The following is a 23,152-nucleotide window of genomic DNA, read 5'->3' on the forward strand; positions in this document are numbered from 1 at the left end:
GAAGGACTTGTAGCTGTTCCAAACCTATCATCCACATCAGAATCTTCCTCACTGTCTTCGGAGTCCAGTAATTTGTCAGGAACCTGTAGAGGTACCTTATGTGGAGAAAGACGCAATGGAGATAAGGGTTCTATTACAGAACCAAGTCTTTGTAGAAAAGAAAGCTTCGTCGTAGACAGTGTAGAAGTTAAAGCCGTAGATGGTGACCAAACTTGCATTTCTGTACATGTTGACAATTTTTGCGTCGACGGAAGAGTCGTCGACGGGCCCGTCGATGAAGGAATAAGTCCTGAAGATGATAACACCAACGAAGGCGTGGTCGTCGATAAAATTGCCTTCGACGACGAGGAAGACTTAGTCGACGATGTAGTCTTCGTTGACGATGTAGTTCTCGTCGACGATGAGGTCGTCGACTACGATGGAGTGGCCTTCGACGAGGCCGTCGACAAAGCCGTCGTCGACGAGATCTTCTTGGTCTTGGTCGTCGACGGTGCGCAGACGATAGAAGTAGATGTAGTTTCTTTCGTCGATATTGGTTTTACTGAGACGTAGACCAGCGTCGACGGGGATGACGTCGACGACATGATCATTTCAGGTTTAGGTGATGAAAAAGTTACCGTTGATGTGGAAGTACGGCGTCGTCGACAGGGTCTTCTTCTGAGGAAGTATCTTCTCAGAAGTTGGTTTAGGAGGCAAAATCTTGACCGATCTCGGGGCGTGGAAGGCAAAGGTTTGCTCTTGACAGGAGGAGTAGCCTTAGAAGTGGAAGGCCTCTCTGACCCCTTAGAAGGTTGCTGTTTCTTCACAACCTTGGCCCCAGGAGAAGATAAAACCTCCTCAGCAGCTCTCTTCCTAGAGGCCACAGATGACCCAAAGGCTATACTGCCTACCTCAGAAACTGGATTGTCCTGGTCCTTAAGCTTCTGTAGCCACAGAAGTAAGCAGCCCTCTCTGACCCTGAGGGTCTTTTGAGGGAAGGTCATGCATATCTTGCAGTCCTACACTTGATGATCCGGATACAGGCAGTAGATGCATTTCTTGTGGGATCTTCTGAGAAAAGCCGGAGCTTACCACAAGATTAAAAAGGCCTGAATAATGATTTCTTAGAGGAAGACATCCTAAAATCAAGAAATCCTGAAGAAACTTGAGAAGAACTGAGCAGGGCTCAGGTCGACTCCCTTCACACGACGTGCAGTAGAAAATCTGAGAGCCTGAGCCTCTGAGGAGAACTTTCTGGTGGGTGCTGTCGCCTGATTGGCTGTAGTTTGGGCTATGACTATGATAGTCATGCATGTGGAACTTTTTTCTTGGTAGCTTGGGCTACTTTACTTTCTGGTTTCTTGTTACCAAGGTTTTTGGTTGTTATAGGCATATTTATTGCTTTTTTTTAGACCGTGGGACTACCACTCTGACGACTGGGAATGATTCAGGCATGTGAATCTATGAAAGACACCCCAATACTGGAGAAATAGCACTGCTATCATTAACAACTAGTTACATCTTAATAATTGACTGTATGGATGGACAGAAACATGATTATTTTAGTTAAAAGATTAACAGGGACAAAGTCTTTCTTTTATTAAGCATTCAAAGGGGATAAGATACATACTCAGGAAATCACATTAGAAGTTAACAGAGATTTTCTGTGCACCACCATAGCACTAAATGCTACACATGTCGGACTGGTCCCGAATAGTTACCTTCATCTTAAGTCTACCTCTATGACAAATGAGGATCCAATAATACTAAAATATACATTCCAAACAGTGTAAACAGATACATTTTATTATAGATTAAATAAATAACCCGGGAAAAGGTACTGTAATTGCTTATATGTTAACAACTCTCCAACTTAAAGCATCAACACTTTCAAATCAATTATTTATAGCTTTTCTTTTGTAAGAAGTTAAGAGCATTTAACAACTGCTACTTAAGAAGCAGCAATTAGTCATTTCTAAGACTCTTCTCTAAAACGATATTATTTATAACAAACATATTTGTAACTTAAATAGAAGGTTGTAATGCAAGCATCCAAACTTGGTACCATCTGCAGAAATACTCATTTTTTCCACTATGCTAGACAAGCTGCCTTGCTTATTTTTCTTCACACAGGAATACAGTAACAGCTATGTTAACTATGCTTTGGTAAATTAAATCGACAGGATTCAGTCTTAAGACTCTTGGTTAACTTGACAAGGCTAACATTTATATTCACATTTTCCTGCACCTGAGTAGGTACCATAATTATTACAAATAACTAAACAACTAAGTGGATTTTTAAGTTGTTTATGTTCTGTTCTGTTCTGCAATGCCGCCATTGTGTCCACTGACTCCTTTGGGAAACAGCCTTTACAACGACGTTTTTACCTCGTTTTGCTGGTACCACGCATTTTTTAGCATACACATTTTTACCGCGAATATGCATTTAAAACGCATGCCAATACCACGCATTTAAGGTAAGTTGAGAGGGGAGTTTCATCCCACAAACACATTCTAAATCTAAAAACAATGCATGGTAGAGGCAAGAGTTGTAAATGCATATTCGTGGTAAACACATGCACACTAAAAAATGTGTGGGAAAGGCATGTAAATTAATTACCTGCGTTGTACCATTGGACAACCACTCCTTCTGATCTTTTTTAAGACATTGTATGCATTTGAATGAAAATGGGGATGGGAGGTTGTGTAATGGAAGATACACATATGTATAAACGCCTAATATGAATGTTTTAATTGTTCAATAGTGATTTTTAAATATAATAATCACTTACAAAAAAGGTATGGACGCTACTGTAAAGAATAATTTGGAAAATCCTACTTTACAGATGTGAAGCTTTTGACAAATGCAATTGCAAAATGTCTCTCTATCTTATGGAACTTTTGAATGAATTATTAGGTTTTAAAACATATCAACTACCCATCCTATGGCGTCCCAGTGCTGAAAAGACTGTCAAGTAAACTGAAAGTTGGATGCTAGCTGGAGAAAAGCCATGTTTTGAGTTTCTTATGTAAAATAATGACAGAAGAAGCATGAATAAGTTCAACACCTTATCATTTTAATTTTTAAAAAGTGAATAAGACATAAAGGTGAGCTTCATATGGATTATGAAGCTATGACTATCATTCCAATGTTCTAAGTTAGAGTGAGATTGAAAAAAACTCTGAAGTGCTTTGATATGCAGAGAATGTCCTTATTGGCAGTTCTTCAGTTGGATGCTAGATGCTCTTAAAATGGACATTAACCTGCCACCTTTGTAATGAGTGACAGAGGAATCGGGTAGCAAATTGATCCCACTGTGTTTAAAGCATAACTATCCAATCCATGAGGCATCCCTGCAACCATCTTTGACTCATTTACAAGGCTTTTTAAACCTCAGAAAGCCTTGGAAAATACAACAAAAGTGTTAAGATAGGGACTTTTCATATTTATAAAAAACTGGTTATGAAGGTTGAGGCTAGAGGCCTATGTGGCAGAAGCTGACAGTTCACAATAAAATATATATGCTAAAGGGGGAAGAGGGGCTATTATCCAATGCTATACTGATTAATGGATTGCCTCTTCCGTTTACATTTAGCTGGTAAGCTGGAATCTAGTTGGCAGAATCCACGCATTACGTAGTTAGAGTGACATGACCTATTGCAAATGATTGTGACCACCTCTGCATTTATTAATAGAATAGAGCACTATGGACAGCAATAATCTCTCTAAGCATCTACATGCAGAGTTTGCATTGAGAGACTAATGGATCTTTCTAGGAATAATTTGTCTTGTGAAAGAAACACCTTCATGCCAAAAAAAAACAATCTTAAAATGTCCCAAACTATACCCGTAAGCCAGTCTTCCTTATAAAATGCTGGTTTAGTACACTTCACCCTCATACTTTGTAAACCTTCCGCCTGATCTCATCTGCGCTGCATTGACACAGAATACCTGGATAATATAGTATTTCCTTCAACAATATAGTATTTCCTTCAACAATATAGTATTTCCTTCAACAAAACTGTATAATCCCCCCCCCCCCCTCCAGACCACTTGCCTTGCAAAGTTGACTTGACAATATTGTTTAAAGACAGGTTTCTTTTAAAAACTAAATAATAAATAAGGAATCACAAATATAGAAAACATTCTACCAATGAAAGAATTATTCGTACATGCCAAGGTTCGGGTGCCTTACATTGTAATTGGTGAATTTGATCAAACAAAAGTATTTCACCAGTAGTGCGCAAAAGTGTTCATCCTAAAAAATAAGATCGAGTGAAAGTGTTCAAGAGGATCGTCATCTGTGGTGTACCTTGGCAAAACTTCTGACAAGCAAAAAAAGTTTCTATCTTAGCATATCCCGGCTTCGAAAACTCCTGAAGAGCTCTCTGAAATGTTTGCTTGTAACAGACATCACACACTGGTAGTAACCATTCATGCCACGATTTGGAGGATCCTGTTAAAGAAAAGAAACATAACTATTAGCAAAAAAAAACTAAACACGTTAACACTGGCTCACAGTTCCACACTGTAGTGCATGCGGCATTGACTTTTTTTTTTTAAATATATTTTTATTGCAGAGTTATAAACCACAGGATACAATTAATCAGCCAGTACACTTGTGAGATCCCCCCGTCCAATAAGAATTCCCAGTCGTACACAGCCATTCAGCCCGCATCCCGGAGGCCGGGCGGCATATTAGATCGCTCAAGATGAACATATCACAGTGTATGTCCCATAGGGACCCTGGTTGAAAGATCGTTTTGCGTATCCGCTTTTACCCCCCCACCCACAACAACATTCCCGTCAGCCATCCCAGTGATAGTCAGTAATGTCGCCCTTGTCGGGACCTGCCCTAGGCGCCATGGGTCGGCACACCAGGCCGCTCTGCCCAGCCATTCTACCCTCCACATAGTGACCACCGTCCCAGTAGATCCAAGGCCCTAACACGCGACCATCTAATGGCTTCCGGCCCTCCCCGAACCCCCAACAACCAACCCCTCCAAAGCCCCCCCTCCCCCGGCAACTGCTAAGGTGTGTGCCTCGTCCTGTCGAATTGGATGGGTCCACTACAGTGCGTGGTGCTATACTTCTGTGTTCGCCCCGCGGTGTCCAGCGGCTCAGTCCTCACCATCCTCATCCTCTACCAAAGAATCACGCATAGCCTGTACCACTAACTCCCATGCACGCGCCGCATCCAGTGCCTTCTCATTCCCCAACTTTACAGCTTGCTTCATCCGGAGCACACTCTCGCAGTCAGACCACCGCAGCAGCTCATTCTTCCATCTACGCAGTGAGGGTCCCCCCCTGGACTTCCAATGCCACGATATTTCCCTCTGTGCCAATATCAGGCCCAGGTCTATGAATTTGCTTGTCACCCTGGTGTGCTTAGTATGCGGGAACCAGAGCAATAGGCACGCCGCCATGTCGAAGTCCACCTCTCTGTCAGTCACTTCATTCAGAAGTTCCCCTACCTCCGCCCAATAGGTCCCCAGTTGTGGGCACCCCCAAAACAAGTGGTCCATGTCCGCTCCCTGGGACGAGCACCGCGGGCAACAGGCATCCGGCACCTGAAAGTACCGCTGTAGTTTCTCAGGAGTTAAGTAGGCCCTGTGGAGCACATAGAAATGCACCTGCTGAAAACGCGCGTTTCTAGTGCCCTTCCATGTGCGTCGCAGGATATGACCCCATGCCGTATCCGGTATGGGCCGGCCGACGCTCACCTCCCATTTAGCCTTGAGCCCCTGGAGAGGTTCCAACTCCTCGTTCAGCATCCTATTATGGAGGCACGTCACAGCTTTGAACGTACCAGCCGCCATCACCACATATTGGCACGCCATAGTCGTCGTGGGTTCCAGGAGCCCCTCTCTCCAGTGCTTTTGTATGACCGCAGTTCTCTAAACACCCCCTGGGGAATCCAGACAGGCAGCGTTCGAAAATAATAGAGGAAGCGGGGGAGCGCTACCATTTTCAACAGTGCTATCCTGCCCAGGACCGACAGCGGGAGGGTCGACCAGAAAGACAAGCTGCCCCGCAGCGCCCGGACGCAGTGGCCAATGTTGCCCTCCAATAGGTCCGCAGCCGCGTGGTAAATGCGGACACCCAAATAGGTGATGCAAGAGGGTTCCCATACTACACCCAAATCGCTGCTAGGGGCTGGCGATCCCGCTCGTAGCGGAAACACACAGGTCTTTGCCCAATTGACCTTAAGGCCGAACTCAGACAGCAGATCCATCGCTCCAACCAATGCCTCCGAGGTGTCAGCTAGGTACAGGAGCAGGTCATCCGCGTATAGCGATATAAAATGCCACTGCCCGCCACTAGCTATCCCCGCGTATCGGTCACCTGATCTCGCATGGACCGCCAAGGGTTCCATCGCCAGGGCAAACAATAGGGGGGAGAGAGAACATCCCTGTCGTGTTCCCCTGCCCACTGGGTACGCCGCAGACACCAGGCCGCCCAATCGTACTCTCGCCGTCGCCGAGGTATATAAGACCCTCGTCCACCTCCGGAACCACTCGCCCATGCCAAACCTCTCTAGCACTCCATCCAGGAAAGGCCATTCCAAGCTATCAAAGGCCTTCTCGATGTCCACGGACAGAACCGCCTGTGCTCCCTCCCTGTCCAAGATGGCGTCCATTATTCCCACCAGGCGGCGGATGTTTAGCGCCGTGCTCCTCGTGGGTATAAACCCGGCCTGATCCCTGTGTACCAGACCCGTCATGTGCGGGGCCAGCCTGGTGGCCAGGATTCGGCTCAGGATCTTATAATCCACCGTCAGCATGGACAGCGGGCGATAAGACCTCACATCCGCTGCATCCCGGCCAGGCTTAAGGAGCGGTACAATCAAGGCCTCCCGCATGGACCCAGGCAATGCCCCCGTCTCGAAGGCTTCCGTATACACCACCAGCAGCCTGGGCGCCAAGCTATCCACATATTGTTGATAGAATTCAATTAGCAGTCCGTCCACCCCGGGCGTCTTGTTGCGGGCCATATGTTTGATGGCCACCCGTATTTCCGTGAGCGTGATCGGGCTACCCAGCTCCCTCACGTCGTCCTCGTCCAGGACCGGGAGCTGCCTCTCCCCCAGGTATTCCGCGATGTCCTGAACCCCCACTCCCAGCTGACTCCGGTATAGTTCCTCATAATACCCCCTAAATCGTTCCAATACCGCTGCCTGGGAGTACACCATCTCTCCCTGCGCATTATTAATGCCGAGAATCGGGCAGCCCCTAAGTTCCGGGTTAGCTAATCTGGCCAAGAGGGTACCCACCTTGTCCCTTTCTGCGTGTGCCCTGATGATGTTCTGCCTATAATCATAGCACCTCAAACGTTCCATCTCGGTGGCAACCACTTCCTTCGCCTCCAACAACTGGGCCTGTAGACCTGGCCTAGCCGGCCTGCGGCGCTCCAAGTCCCTCAAAGTTTCTTCCGCTTTCATTAGGTCATTCAGCACAGTCGCACGAGCATTCGAGAACCTGCCCAAACACACCCCTCTCACCACCACTTTCATTGCATCCCATTCAATAGACCTACTCGCAGCCGTGCCCTCATTCACTCCGAAATAACTATCAATGCCTTGCCGAACCGCATCGCCGAACACAGAGTCCTCTAGCGTCTCCGGCCGAAGCCGCCATGTTGGTATCACTGAGCGCTCTCTCTGCCACTGAACGTGCACTAATAAGGGGTTATGATCGGATATAGTCCTAGCCAGGTACTCCGCATGGGTAATCAATGGGGCCAGGGATCCCCCGCAAAGCACCGAATCGATCCTGACATGTAGATCATGGAGAGCGGAATAAAAGGAATAATCCCTGGTTCCCCTGTGCCGCTCCCTCCAGACATCCAGCAACCCCCATCGTTCCTGCCAGTCCTTCCTGTGCGCGGCCAGCCTGCGCACTGGAGAGTCTACTAGGGGGGGATGGGACCTGTCCAGAGCAACATCCGTAATCGAGTTGAAGTCCCCCCCTAACACTATCGGGCCCGCCAGGAAAGAGGCCAAGGACCCCGAGAGACTATCAAAGTATCGGCCTTGGTCAGTGTTCGGTGCATAGACACAGCAGAAAACCACATCCCGTCCATATAACCTCCCCTCCACCGCCACAAACCTGCCATCCGGATCTACTACTTGATTCAGCACTTGAAAGGGTATCCCCGCCCTCACCCAGATCAACACCCCCCTGGCATACGCTGAGTAAGTGGTGCCAAACACCTGGCCCCGCCATCTTTTCTGCAAGGCAGCGCACTCTTTTTTGGTGAGATGAGTCTCCTGGAGCATAGCAATCTGAACCCCCCTGCGTACCAGATATGCATGTACTTTGTGACGTTTCACAATGGTCCGCAGCCCCCGGACATTCCACGTTAGGCATTTCAGGTTAGGTAATGTCCCCATTCCAACTTCGTACAGTCCGAATCAAATAACAAAGGTCCATGGCCCCCCCATTGCAGTTGCCCCCCCCCGAACATTCCCAAAACTGAAACACTTCCCAAACCCCACTCCCCAGGACAGAGCACACGAACCCAATGGCCGCCCCCATCCAAACCTTGAACCAACTTCTCACACTCTTACCCTGTGGTCTCCACCACAGTCGACCTTAAGGGCCCAAGGGGGGTGAGTCGCCGCCGACCCCAGCTAGCTGAGCCCGCACCCCGCACCTTCATCCCCTCCAAAGCACACAGCTCCCCCTCCCGGCAACCCGCCCTCCATCAACAGGATATCACCCTACCATGAAGTCCCGATCTAGTCCCAGTTCTATCTCAGCCGCAGAAAATACCATCCGATGTCTGTGGGGTCACTATCGGCCCCTTCGAGCTTTCCGCCCCTGAAAGTTCCTCTCCTGTTCTGCTGCCTTCTCCTCCCGAGTCCGTTCCTGCCCGTTCACTGTCCTGTTGCGACCCTGTAATGGCCGCCGTCGCTGCGAGCGCATCCCTCTTCTCTGCCGCCATTTGAGCCTCCCGTTTCTCCCGCTGGCGCCTGTTGCGGGATCTGATGCGTTGTGACTGCCTCACCCGGGGCTGCTTGGGTTGATCTCGCCTACTTTGGTGCGATCTGTCCGTCCCCGCTCGATACGACTCGAGCCATTGCCAAACTTCGTCCGGAGTCTGGAAGAAGTGCGTAGTGCCGTCCAGAATGATCCGCAGCTTGGCCGGGTAGAGCAAGGAGTACTGGATGCCTTCCTCCCTGAGCTCTTTCTTCACAGCGAGGAACGATGCCCTGTTCTTTTGGACCGCTTGAGTGTAATCCGGGAAGATCGTTACCCTACTGTTCTCCACCTCATACGGGCCCGAGTCCCTGGCCCGCTGGATGAGAAGATCCCGGTCTTTGTAGTGGAGGAGCCGCACCACCATCGGTCGGGGGGGGCGGCCAAGCCCCGGCGGGCGAGCAGGCACCCGGTGAGCTCGCTCCAGAGTGAAAAAAGGAGTAAGCCTCTCCGGTGCCACCACAGTGCGGAACCAGTTCTCCATGTAGGCCACCGCATCCTCCCCCTCAATCCGTTCCGGCAGGCCTACGACCCGCACGTTGTTCCGTCTATTGCGGCCTTCGGCATCCTCCGCCCTCCGTTCCAGTGAGTCCAGTCGGGCCAAAATGTCCGCGATCCTGTGCTCCGCGGTCACCACCGATGGCTTCAGGTCCAGCAACAGCTGGTCATGGTCCTTTACCCTGTCCGCCAGCTTCGCGTGATCCGCGCGTAGCAGCCCCAGGCCTGTGGCCACTTGGGCAATGTCATTGTGCAATGCTTCCTTAGTGGAGGTGATCGCATCAAGGATGGCATCCAAACGCCGGTTCAGCCGCTGTTCCTGATCAAGCTCCGGGGAGGGACTCTCACTCAGCCGAGTTGATGACGCCGGGTCCTCCTCGCGACTCCCGGGCATCGGCCCTCCGATCGCCGCCATGCCAGGGTGCTGCGTCACAAGTCCTGTCGCCCGTTTTGCGATTGCGCCCGTGGTCCCGTGCCGGTCTCCGGGCACCAGGCAGCGCAATGTCCCCGCCGACGCTCTCAGGAACAATGGCCAGGTGGACGGGCTCCGTTCCGTCACCCCGCTCCAGCCTGAAGGGGGGAGGATAAGTCTCAGGGCGGTGGCCAACGAGGGTCCCCGAGCTCCTGGGTGAATCAGGTCAGCGTCCCCTGGTCTCAGTACACAGCACCGCCAATCCTAGTGCCTCGGGCAGCCAAGTGCAGGATCTTTTGTCACTCGGCGACAACTTGGTTCAGGGCCGAAGTTCGGGACCGTCCGACCTCCTCGCCGCCATCTTCTTCTCACCCTCGGCAACACCTCGGTAGCCTCTTCTCTCGATCTTCTCGGGGCCAGCAGTCCCCCAGCGACTCACCGATTGCGCCCAGCTGTCCCCTTACACTTCAGAGGGCAGGAACGTCGTCTTCGGGTCGCCTAGGGTCCCGAAAACAGGAGAATTAGCGGGATTCCGCGCGGAGCCGCGAGCTCACGCCGCCATCCCGATCGGCGTCCAAGCCACGCCCCCATGCGGCATTGACTTGAGCATAGTTTTATGTGTCTGCATTAATTGCATCCCTATTGGGCAACACACATTTCGAAGAGCAAAGTCACAGCACTGTTAATACTGTAAGATAGACACTTTAAAATCTTGAGCTTGTAACAGGCAAAGTTGTCCGACTCATCCCTGTAAAGCGAACACCTCAAAGAACACCTTCACATCATTGCAAAATTGTATATTAAAAAAGCACACTTTGGTCATTCTATAGACTTCTTCAGCGAAAGGTTCGCAATCTCTTTTCCTAATTTGGCAAGTTAAGTTTACGAAAAGAAAATGTTCCTAAACTACTACAGGTATAGGTTTATAGTACGGATATTTTGGGGTACTTGTTAGTTGGCATATTCTCTCCGTTCCTGCTTATTACCTGCAGTTGAAATGCTTACAGTACCACAGTATAAAACACAGACATTTTGGCCAGAAGGAAAAAGGCGCTGAGTTGAGGGGCTCTGGCGCTCCTGATGGGGTTTTATTACAATCTAACCTTTAATAAGTAACATAATAACGAAAAATGCATTTTATACTATCGGTGATTAATTACTAGACACGTTAGTACTGAGCAGTCTTGCAAATTGATTGTACACTTAGCAGCGGTGTCTAAGAGGAGTCGACATGCAACGTTGGAACTCTGAGAAGAAAAACACGCCCTACCAGTGACCCTACAACAGTTGGCCTCAGGAAATCAACAGATGAGAACTAAAGGATGCACGAGGGTCTGCACTATCTGAACAGCATCACCCCCACCAGTTTCTCCTTGCAGCTGGACTCTGAACACTGCCGTATTCGCTTCATAAAGAACTTTTCTAAATATACATTTTTGAAGAATATAATCTCCCTTTTATTGGCTGCCTCACTCTACAGATGCTGCCTGAATTACAAGCGATATTTCTGTTGTGAATACAGCAGCGTAACTAACCTAAAACAAATGACCACCACACTGGCACTATACTCCTTTCAGTTACATACTCACGACCAAAGATTATTGCAGGTCTGAAGGTGACTATTACAGATTGGGCACTTGTTTTTCCACAAGATGATGACGATGCATTTAGGTGCAGCATTTCCTCCTTGTAAGTGCTTACCATGGTTTTCCTATTCATTTGTATTGCATACTGGATAGTGATATGGCGTCATAGCAGGACACAACCGACAACGAGGTTCATGTGTCCACACTGAACTTCCTATTCGGCACAGGTAACTTGGCATTTCACGCACTGCAGGGATACAAAGATCAATAAAGACTAAGGTGTGAATGGTCGGTTCAGGTCCAGTTTCTATAGTTGAGTCAATTAATGACAAATTTAAGAAACTTAAGGAAGGTCTTTTGTGGAGTGATGCAGTTCTATTGCAGATCCACCTCACAGATGGAGAAAAAATGGTGGTCAATGACGAAAGACTTATGAAGGTCCAGAGAGTGTTCAGCAGAATCCAAAGAGGACTTACATTCTACATCTAAGAAAATGTTGACTACATTGAAAAATTATGAAGGGTCAGTAGATAATACTTTCACTTTTCCATTTGTTTTAAAATACAAAGGAATGTCGAGCAGAGCTTGCCCAGTAGCACGATGACCAACTTCCGAAGGAGTGCCGGTGCCAAGCCACCTACATTAGTTAATTACATTTAGCTATCATTTTCTATGGAGACTCCTGTGGTGACCTGACATTTTCGCTGATGCCCAGTGGGGGAGAGAGCAAGCTTTAGCACAATCAATAACAATGCTCTCATTTTCGACCTCCTAGAGCAGGATACTGAACCAACCATATCGCAGTGTCTCATGATTATACTCCCTCAAATAGTAGGCCTCAATTTTCAGCCACCCCTTTTATTTCAAAGGGTACACACTCAAACCCCAACATGCTTCTAACAAAGACCCTATTATCACCTGCCTATTGTGACACCAACAAACCACAAGCGAGGCAGTTGGTCGCTGCCTCCAAACGACATGGCCGGTTCTCCTACAAAGGACAGACCATATTTATTGCCAGAGATTAGTCTTATGAAACCAATCGGATCAGGAAGAAATTAGTGGCACTATGGCTTAGACTGAAGGTGCTAAAGATCGGCCTTTGGACTCCTGGATCCGTCAGTTATGATACAGATGACGGATGGCAAAACTAGGACATTTTTGGATGCGGAAGAGTTGGAGCACTTCTTGGCGGACATGGGAGAGCAAGCAATGGACAAGCGAGAGAGGACATGGGCTCCACCAGAGACTTCTTCCTCTCATAAACCAGATGCAGCCATGCATAGATAAGAACTGCATCATGAACCCACCACTACAAGCAGGAAAAGCTCTGCGGGATAAGCCATTGAATATTGGCAGTGACCCACCCCGGGATAAATCAAGATCCCTACTGTAACAGGACTAGGTACTTCAAAAGACACCCACATATGTTCTGTGTTGAATTTTTTTCTAATATTGACCCTGTTACCATTAACTGGAGAGACAGGCTCTCCACAACATTTTCTTCAAGCGGCAGGGGCCACTGAGAAGTATAGCACTCCATTTCAAAGCTTTCAAAGCAGTTTTAGTTACTTATAACTCACTGAGAGATCTGCTATAACATATCTTTTTGAAGTACTCTACATTAGGACCGACACACAATCTGTGCACACTGTCCCAGTTGGGAAGGACTATCTGGATTTACACAATATCTGATCTACAGTGCAATCTCCGGAGAGCCTTCCTGTCTCAAAGTGTACCGCATACCCTGAGCACATGGCAACTTGTACTAGACTGTTGTCAAATTAGTATTTCAATGTCAATGGCCTCTCTTCATAAGTTAAATGGAAAACGATGTTGACATATCTTGACTCGCATAAACCTGATGTTGTCCTGCTGCAGGAGACCCACCTATCTTTCCTGGAATCTGACAAGCTGAGAAGGGATGGGTGTGGAAAGTCTTTTGTTCAGCATACGACTGCCCAATGTACCTCCCTCTTGTGATTTTGCTATTGACCATCGTAAACACCTGAAGGCCAGAACGCAGGATTCCAGGTCAGACAACGAAGGAAGGTACATTTTTGCAAAACACTCTTTTCAGTCTGGGGATTTAGTTGTTGGTTCAGTCAATGCTCCTAATATGATAACATGTACTTTTTCTCTCCAGGCTCAGTAGATTTTGCACAGACATGGGCCGTGCACAAGTCCTGATGAGTGAAGGCTGGAATACAACCATCAACTCTGTACTGGACAGATGAGGTAGACCAGATTTTAGCAACAATCGGGACAGATACATGCTCAAAGATCTAATGTCTGATTGTGGGCTTCTCGTCTACAACACCCCACGGCCAGAGAATAAACATTTTCTTGTCCACACAAAATGGAAACACAAATTACCTTTTTTCTTATGACTCATGCTCCGCTATCGAAAACATCAGACTGCAGCATCAAGGCAGCCGGATTGTCTAATCATGCCCGGTGACACTGCTCTTAGACCTCCAGATTCCCACCTCTAAAACTTGCCCTTGGAGGACGAATACCTATTCATATCAACCACCACATGCAACAAAAAAGCTTTGCTCCCAAGCTAGGACTACCTGGTCTTGAATACGGATTCTGTTACTTCTTTGCAGTGCTTAAGGGCTGAGGAAAAAGCTTCCCCTTAGGGGCCTAATGATAAATGATTTGAGACCTACATACGGCAGGCACAGCTCAAGAGTGAAACTTTTGGAAAGAGAAATTCTAGATCAAGAATGGTTCTATAGAGGTACCCACTGACAAACTGTGCGACCTCCGTAAGACAAAATGTGAACTGAATACAATGCTTACCTCACTGGAAGAGAAAGCGATGTTTAGACGTTAAAGTATTCATTATGAACATGGGAAAAGGCTGTTCAACTGCTAGCCTTCGGACTGCAACAGAGAGATGGCTATAACCAGCTCTACTGAATGGATGCTGATTAATCCTTCTGAGATAACTAGAAAATTTGCGGAACACTAGCCCAACTATACACTTCAAACGAGATAACAAGCGTCTCCAAGCTGGAAGCTTTTAGGAATTGCCATCAGATTCCATGACAGATAACCATTATGAGACAGTCCCTGGAGCATGAGATTGCGTAAGAAGAAATCTTGGAAGCCATCGTGGAAGGCACCTGGAGAGGATGGCTTCCCCATAGACTTTTACAAACTTACTGCGGAAATTAATATCCCATTATTGATGAAGGTATTTGGGGCGCCACTGCTGCCGGAACACTACATCCTGAGTTCAATACAGCACATATTGCACTCATCCCTAAAACGAGAAATACCGCCTACAGTCTACTAACTACAGACCAATCTCGTTTTTGAACACTGATGTAAAAATATTGGCGAAAGTGCTCGCCACAAGTTTGAAAAAACGTGTCAAGTGGGGTTTGACGCAGGAAGAACATTGAGGAACCATCTTAGAATACTGCTTCATCTCTTATGACAGATACAAAATGATAATGCTGATGAAGTGATCCTGTCTCTAGATGCAGGGAAAGTCTTTGAATGAGTGGAATGAGACTACTTGTTGCAAGCGATGATTCAAACAGGCTTCAGACCCACATTCATAAGGGTGGTGAGGAGCCTACACTCCAACCCCACAGCACAGGTTTCTTTCAGACACAATAACCATTGGAAGAGGGACCAGCCATGGGTGCCTATTGTCTCTCACTCTTATTCCCGATTTCCCTGGAGCTCCTGGTAGTAGCGATCTGGAAAGAAGATGCTTAGGTTTTCGGAAGCTGGCTGGAAACCTTAAAATAGACCAGAACCCCATAATGCAGAACTCTTTCCAGATATGAAAACCCCGAGATAAGATCTCTGCATATAATGGATTCTTCCATTTGGGAACGCCGATATGGCATAATGCTTAACTGCGGATCGATGGATACCAAGTATTTGTGGGAGGACTGGGCCTCGAGGGGGATTCAAGTACTGCATCAACTTTTTGAAGAGCACAGCATGAAGGACTTCCTGATGCTATGTGAAGAATATGACCGCCCAGGAAATGAAATTTAGAAACATCACCAATTGAGGCATTTTATTATGAAAATAATGGGCGGTGCTAAGCAACTTCCCCGGCCTCCATTATGCATGCCTACCTGGTAAACAAGGGTGAATATAAAATGCTTATTTCTGGTTAACATACTCTAATTATGAAGGAGTTACTCTCAAACCCAACCACGACCTATCTACAAAATGTTTGGTCCTGAAGATATCAAATTGATTTTGAAGAGGAAGAGTGGTCTAACCTACTCAGGTTTCAAGAGCCTCTGAGAAGATTGTCTGTAAATTCAGTTCTTGTAAACTTCTCTATGATTGGCATTGGTCCACTTACAAACTCCATAAAGCCAAATTGGCCCCTATGTCGAACTGCTGGCTCTGTGATCAACCAGGAGGCAATATCCCCCACATTTTGTGGTCTTGCCCCTTGATTGGAGATTTTTGGAAAGAGGTTTGGAGTTTAGTGAGAAAAGTCCAGGCCTACCCTGTGCAGCCATCGATGGACTTACTTTTGCTACATAATATGGAAGGGCTCAACTATATCACAGCTCACGTTAGACTTTGGCTGTATTCCTCCATGACGATGGCCAAATTAAACATCCTCAAGAAGTGAAAATCAAGCACTCCAACACAACTCATTGACTGGTCCAAAGTTATGATCACATTGACACAGTTTGAGAAAACAATATACAAATTGAACAACCAATTGCATGAGTACAAACGTATATGGGAACACTTTCTCAACATCTTGACTGAGTGACTTCCAGTCTACAGTGGTAGATGGTCATTTCTTCTAAACTCGCCTTTTCTCTTTTAACACCTGTTTTCAGGCAGATGACGACTCACTGCGAGTACTGCGAGTACTTCGCGTGATTTATTTGATCCTTATATGTCAACTGTCAGCTTGTTAAATGATAGTTGCATAATGATGATCGATTACCTTAATATCCATTTTCCCTTACATTTCTTTCTATTCCTTCCTTTACGTTATTTGTGTGAAAGTCTATGTGCCTACACAATTTGAAAATCCTAATGAAAATATATCACATTGAAATTCAAACGAATGATTAATGGTGGTGTGTATTTTGATATTGACAAATGATGTTTCCAATGACAGGATAATTGCTTTGAAACATGCTGAAGTACACATATCGGTTTTGATTGGAGGAACAAAATGGTGCCCTATTTATATGCTTGCAATTGAAAGTCTATTTTGAATTGGCTCAAGAAAATAAGTTGAAAATGATTACCCGTCCTTTACAGTAGGGAATTAGGGTAAAAATGTAGTTTCTTCAAAGGCTGCCCAGCAATGGGGCTGAAAATGCTTGACTGCCTGTACCTAAGTATCGATACTTGTACTGCAAGTCACATCCTCCAGTTAAATGAATCAGTAAAAAAATAAGTCTGGGCCTTGAAGTAGGTACGGTAACAAGAAAGCTTAAAGAAAAAGCACACAAAATCGAGGGAAATATGGAGACCTGAATGGTATTAACAGCTTTGTCCACTTTCTCCCAGTTCCACTGAAATCCGCGAAAAAGTGCGACGTTCTTCTTAACTGAAATCTTTAAGATTCAAAATCTTCTTGAAGGGAAAAACACTGAAGAGAGTAGTGTATGACTGAAAGAAAATATAACAAACTATCGTCAATAGCAGGCTAAACAAAACTCAGTTGAGTCCTGTCATGAGCAAAAGAAGTGTCCATTCAAAATAATTACCCCAAACTTTCGGTATCTCAGAATTCGAGAACTGGCAAACCAAAAAGAGGAGTACTGGCTGGCAAGGAGCACTCAAAAATCTCATTGCATGCAATGCTGATGTTGGACAGAACATTACTAGCAATTCAAAGTTAGTAGGGGGACTCTACAAACTGACAAATGCGGTATTGCAGGAATTGCTACCAGTAGCTCTAGCAGGGTGAAGATACAACTCAGCCGAGTTAATAAAACAGGTGAACCATTTGTTGTCCCTTGAAGAGCATTTGCTTAATCTCCTACAGTTACGTTTAAATAGTGGCAACTAGGGAGTAACACTGTAAGCCTCTAACTTCTCTTTACATCTTCTCTGGCCGAGATCTCTGCACAACCTCAAGTTCTATCTGTCCTTAGGGATCACTCGCTGATTGGGTGCATGCATCTCTGGCATATGATATATTCTCCATAACAGTAATCAGCCAGAAAATGACCCGGTTACCACTCCTTGCAGAAAGAACGGAAACACTATACGCAGATGGGATGTTACCTATCCCAGTGAAGAGGAAAGGAAACCTGAGGCATAGGTTCTCCGGTAGGGAAACAGCCAAAAACGTGACTATGGAACAGGCATCAGTCCTCACTATTCAACGGAAAGATGGAAATGAGGAGAAAACAGACATTACAACTCCAATTCATGTCTTGCTCTATTGTAATAGCATATTCAGGAGTACATTTGACTCCCTATATATCCAAATGCAGCAACGTAATTAACAATTAATATAAATAAGTGACCCTTAAAGACCAAACATATACACATTGCATTTTTAAGACAATCCTAATTAACTCTATTTTGAAATCGTAAACTGATGAATAGAAGATTTAAACATTACACAAGCATGCAATACTGCGAGACGGTGAAAAGCACATACCTATCTGTGAATTTGCTTCTTTAGGCAGGATTTAAAAGTTGTGTATCGCTGCACAGTTTTGTAGCCCTGTGGAGTGAAGCAAAAGATAAAGTGGTGTGCAGAAGCAGAAAGTGTCAAGGCAGGCAACATAACATAGCTTCAAACATGCAAGAAAATAGAGATGTGTGAAGCAGCCAAAAAGCTAGAGTATTCGTTAAAGCTGTTGTGGTTTGTAAACAGTTTCAATGTACACACACTAACAGTTGCTGAAATTCAAAAAAGGAACACATCACTTGAGGACCAGTCTTGGTCTTTGATGCACTTAGGATGACAAGTTAAGCTTTGACATTGTCAACGACAGGAGATGGTTAAAGAATAACAAAGGTAGAGACATACATAATTTGCACTTTTTTTTACTAAATGACTTGAAAACATAGTAAGCTAGGCATGAAGCCACAATACTGCGAAATTAATTTGATATTAATTTGATAATATTTTGAGGTAAATTCGTGTTAGGAAAGTGTACCCTTACAGTCTCAGATTGTATACATTTTTGCAATTTGCAACCCATTTCACATGCGCCTTCCATATCTGCTGACTCATCTACAAAAACACATTTTATAAAAACGAACTTTTTTTCTTACAGGTCAGTTTCAAGGGTTCACTAGTTAAAGAGTTCCAATGTTGTTTGTCTCGTTGAGGCCTGAATGCTAAACCAGAGTAACAGTGCGAGCCTAGTGAAACTGCGCTCCGCACTAATATTTTCTAGTAAGATGAAGCAAAGATGAGGGAGTGGATGAGTGAATAGATCAGTGGATGCGTTTGTATGACCCTGCATTGTGTGTAGTGGGTTACTACCTAAAGGGTTGACAATACGGATTTAGTAGCAGTAAGTACTTCGCCCTCTGTCCAATGGTGTGACTTCATAGATGGTGTAACAAAATCAACATGGCTGAGATAGAGGATTCCAGCAGAGAAGCCTCTGTGGTATGTTTGCTTTGTGTTACTGACTGTCTGGTTGACTATACTCCTAGGGTATATAGACAAATAGTATCATGTCAAGGTTTCCATGGATTCAGGGCACCCAAAGGTATCACCATCACTAGTGTCAGGTCACTTATATCAGTTCTGCGCGTTAATGGGTTTAGACTGGAGCCGGGCCATATTTCTTAATGCAGAACCTTGATAAACAGAGCAGAGTCTGTGAGAACCACATTTTTGCCTGATGATATGGTTAGGGTGCACTGCTATTATCTAGGGATTAGGGGGGAAATGAGATTGACGCTGCTTCAATACTAAAAGAAGAAAAGTGTAGGGGATGAAGATATTTAAGAAGTGAGAGGGCTTTGTCTTTACCAACCCACAAATGCCTCAGTTTGTAAGTGTTAAATGGCAAACATATCTTAGGCTAGGAATCGTAATAAGAACATTTTCCCCGCCAGTCCGTTAAAGTACTATGGTGGGTAATTTGTTACAATGGTATGCTGATCTGTTTCTCATTATGTCAGCCCAGGCACAAAACCTTTTTACGTAATACAAATTGCTGGAAACTCGGTAAGCTAATTCCCTATTAAGCATTAACAATTATGCAAAATACATTGTACCTTTTTGCACAACTACAAATTTGCATACGGTGGCCCCATGTTTATCTATGAATAAGTTATACAGGTTGTTAGAACTGGAGGTCTCTAGTTGGCTGAGGTAGGCACTGTGAGAAGTTGGCCCGATATGCAACGTTCGCTATTCTAGCGACCGCTATGTATCGTTCCAACGACCCTTATGGTGTTTGGTTGTAAGTCAACCTATAGACCAGCTATCCTAGTAGCGTGGATACGAGCAGTCTAAGGCTAAAGACTCGAGAGGGCGCGTTAAGCCAGCTGTTTACCACACATGTACCCCTTGAACACCCAGTGAAAGGACACCACACAAGCGTTATGAAAATAAACAGTATATTTATTAAGAATCACAACAGCCCTGTACTCTTTATGAGGACAGGGTACTTAGCACAAACCAAATCTCTTTAGCAAATACTTTAAGTGCACAATTACAACAAGTGTCCGAGGACACGGAAAGGTTAAGGCAAGTCGGAAGCGAGGGACTCGGGACCCTAGAGTAAGGAGGCTATGCAGGCACTGAAATGCCGAGTTACCTAGCCACGAGGGCTGCGGCTGCACAAGTCTTACAGGCGTCGGGGTCTTCGCTGGCGAGCCAGGAGCCGGAAGAAAAGGAGTTGCTGGCCGGCGACCAGTGATGAATAGTTCGTAGAGATCCAAGCCTGGATCGGAGATTGATGAAACCTGAAAGCAGAGGGGACCAAGTTCGTACTACTAGCCAGTAGTCAGAGGGTACCAGGAAGGCACCAGTTGGCCGTCACCTCGACCAGGTGAGTGGGCGACGCTAGGCTCTGCAGTCTCACGGACCAGGAGGCGTTGTCGGCGACCACGGTGGAGGTGCGAGCTGTCCCACGACGGATGACGCTGTCGGAGTCTTGAGTGGACCAGGAGGGTCCGGGGTGCTTCTCGAAAAGATGGAAGCAAGGGCCAGTCTGGAGCAACCAGACCGGCAGTGATGATTCTCGGATGTCGTCACAGAAGGATACAAGCCAGCGGCTAGTGACCAGACAACGTGCTGAGCAGCGAGCAGAAGGGCCCCACGCAGATCGTGGAGATGCTGGGGGACTGCACTTCGGAGCTGGAGCGGCTCAGGGTCGGGGCTTCTCGGACCCCAGGGCACTCACCAGAGAGTTACCTCGATGGTCGTGCTGGTTTTTAAGAGCGTGCAGGTTCTGATGATGGCCGGTCCCTCGAGGTCTCGTCGCACCCACAGATCACAGCTGAGCTGATGACGGGGGTAGAGGTCAGAGGTGCCAGGGAAGCCGGTTCTCGTCGAGCTGGGCCGTCGGATTCCTTGAGGAAGGACTTACAGCAAACCGCAGAGTTCTTAGATGGTGCCCGCTGATGCAGGGTGACTACTCCTTAGCCACAAGGGAGAAATCTTGAGAAGAGTCTTGAAGTCCTTTCGTAGAAAGTATTCTTGATTCAAAGATGATCTAATTTGGAAGGGTCCCCGCTCCGGCCTTTATCCTAAAGAAAGGGGTGGGTACATGACTAGGTCCTGCCCTAAGGGTGGGACCAGGAAGGGGGGTAGTTACACCCCTCTCCCCTGCCGGACTTTCCCCAGGCCAGGGCTGTCGCCCCTGGAACTGGTTCTAACCGGCAGATGCGTAGTGAGCACCGGGGTGCCACTCCGCAGTCACCTTCTCGCAAAAGCCCTACCTACCCAGAATACACAAACCCTGTCTGGGACGGTGCGAACACCGCCCTCGACAGGAAACCCTTTGTCCAAGCGCTCCTCGCTGGAAGGACTCCCAGCAGCAGGAGGTCAGACTCGTGTCTGTGGTGGCAGCATCCATTTTGTGGAGCTGAGGCTTTCGTTAACTTTAACCGGGGTTCACAGTTACGTACATGTCGTGTCCCTCTAGAAGGGCGGAATGCTAACCTCGTCGCCAGAGTTGGTGAGAGGGCAGCATCCCGATTCGTATGACACCTTACTCGACATGTCTTGATAACGCGACACCGAAGTTACCGATGCGGCACGCGTTATCATGGAACAGCCATTGGGTCTTTTCTCCGCAAGCTGCAACCGGCTCGGCTCGGGCCAGAACACAGTTCACGCGAGCCCATGCACTCTGCCTTCAGGATTGTCAAGGCCTGCCATAGGAGTGACTGATAGGGACTCGGGTGTCCATTGTATGGTTAGATATAGAGCTACTATATCTAAAGCAAAGGGTGATTACACGACTTCGCCCCAGCTGTCATGCAGCCAGTTGTGTCAAATTTAGGAGGCCAGTCAGGGGTGGCATAATACATGCTGCAGCCCCTGGCGGCCCTGGGTACACCTATGCCCTGAGTTACAGGGTCTGATAAGGTGGCCCAGTACCAATTGGTAAATGCACCTAGGGTACATATCGTAATTTAGAAAGAGAACAGCCAGGCTGTGGGTCTGATTGGCAGGCCCACAGCCAGAGAAAGTCGTAAACCAGTGAAACAAAAGCAAAAAATCTGGGTGATCATAGGATTGCAGACCCTACTCTCCTACAGGCACCTTAGACCAAATAGGGACCCTTGCTTTTAAGTCAGGGAAAGGAAGGACACCTTCTGAGATAGCCCTTGCTCACCCTCTCGGTACGAGCAGCCAGGCTTATCTCCAAGGCAAATGTGTAAAGTATTTGCAACCCTGCTCTCAGAAACCCAATGATGACACCACAAATGGACAACACACGAGTTTCAAAAAAAAAAAAAAAACAAGTATATCTATATTCTACTATTATAAAGAGAGAGCTGAAACCTTTGAGGAGGGTAAACTCAAGAAGTACAGCACCAACCACAACACCCAATACAGCATCATAAAGGGTAGTTGCAGCAGATAGACATAGGCTATACAGCTGGCCACCATATACATTAGAAAGGTCAAAGAACCTTAGGGGTAAAGTAGTCCCGTGAGGGCGTGGGCGTGGTAGTGTCAAACTACTCTTCACATTATTACTTTGCAGGAGTGCACCATTCTCACAGGGGCGTGGCAGAACAGCGTTGTCAGAGGGGCGTGCCACAAATAAAAAAAAATGGCTGCATACTTCAGTAGCACACCTTTCAGAAGCAATGTGCAAGCCCATTCACGCTCCACCTTCAAACCAAGCTGCGCCGCATCAGGCGCTATTAATCATATATAGTGCGAACCAACCTTTGTGGGCATAAGCGTTAGCGTTGTCACACGGGGATAAACCAAAATTATATTGCGCCAGCAATGTGCGCGCACATTCACGCTCCACCTTGCAGTTCTCATGATGCGACATTACTGATATACAGTGCACCGCTAACTTTGTGGGCGTCAGCGTTGTCACAGGGGGTTGCACTACGATTAAGTTAAAAAAGGGGCGCGGCTTTCGCTACCAATATGCGCAAACATTCACGCTCCGCTTTGCCGTTCTGATCACTTCTCACACGTACCTCTCCAAACAACATGCTGCACCGCATTCACAGATCCTTCACATGCTGCCTACAATGTACACTAACAAAATAAACCTTC

At 46.7% G+C, this 23,152-nt stretch overlaps 1 protein-coding gene across 6 annotated transcripts in view; it reads right to left on the bottom strand.

The window, feature by feature from the left end:
- Nucleotides 1-1,553: 1,553 nt before the first annotated feature.
- MICU3 (mitochondrial calcium uptake 3) overlaps nt 1,554-23,152 on the bottom strand; it is a 482,285-nt gene continuing 460,686 nt past the window's right edge. For 3 of the 6 annotated variants that reach the window (XM_086962600.1, XM_086962605.1, XM_086962604.1), the window contains one exon: nt 1,554-4,436. In XM_086962600.1, the coding sequence (XP_086818726.1) occupies nt 4,326-4,436 (111 nt within the window). In that variant the 3' untranslated portion in view covers nt 1,554-4,325. Of the gene's footprint in view, nt 4,437-18,088; nt 18,155-23,152 lie in introns of all 6 variants that reach the window. The other 3 variants (XM_086962606.1, XM_086962602.1, XM_086962601.1) reach the window with 2 other exon arrangements.

The sequence above is a fragment of the Lissotriton vulgaris genome, chromosome 3_1 (assembly GCF_964263255.1).
Source record: "Lissotriton vulgaris chromosome 3_1, aLisVul1.2, whole genome shotgun sequence".
Classification (NCBI taxonomy): Eukaryota; Metazoa; Chordata; class Amphibia; order Caudata; family Salamandridae; genus Lissotriton; species Lissotriton vulgaris.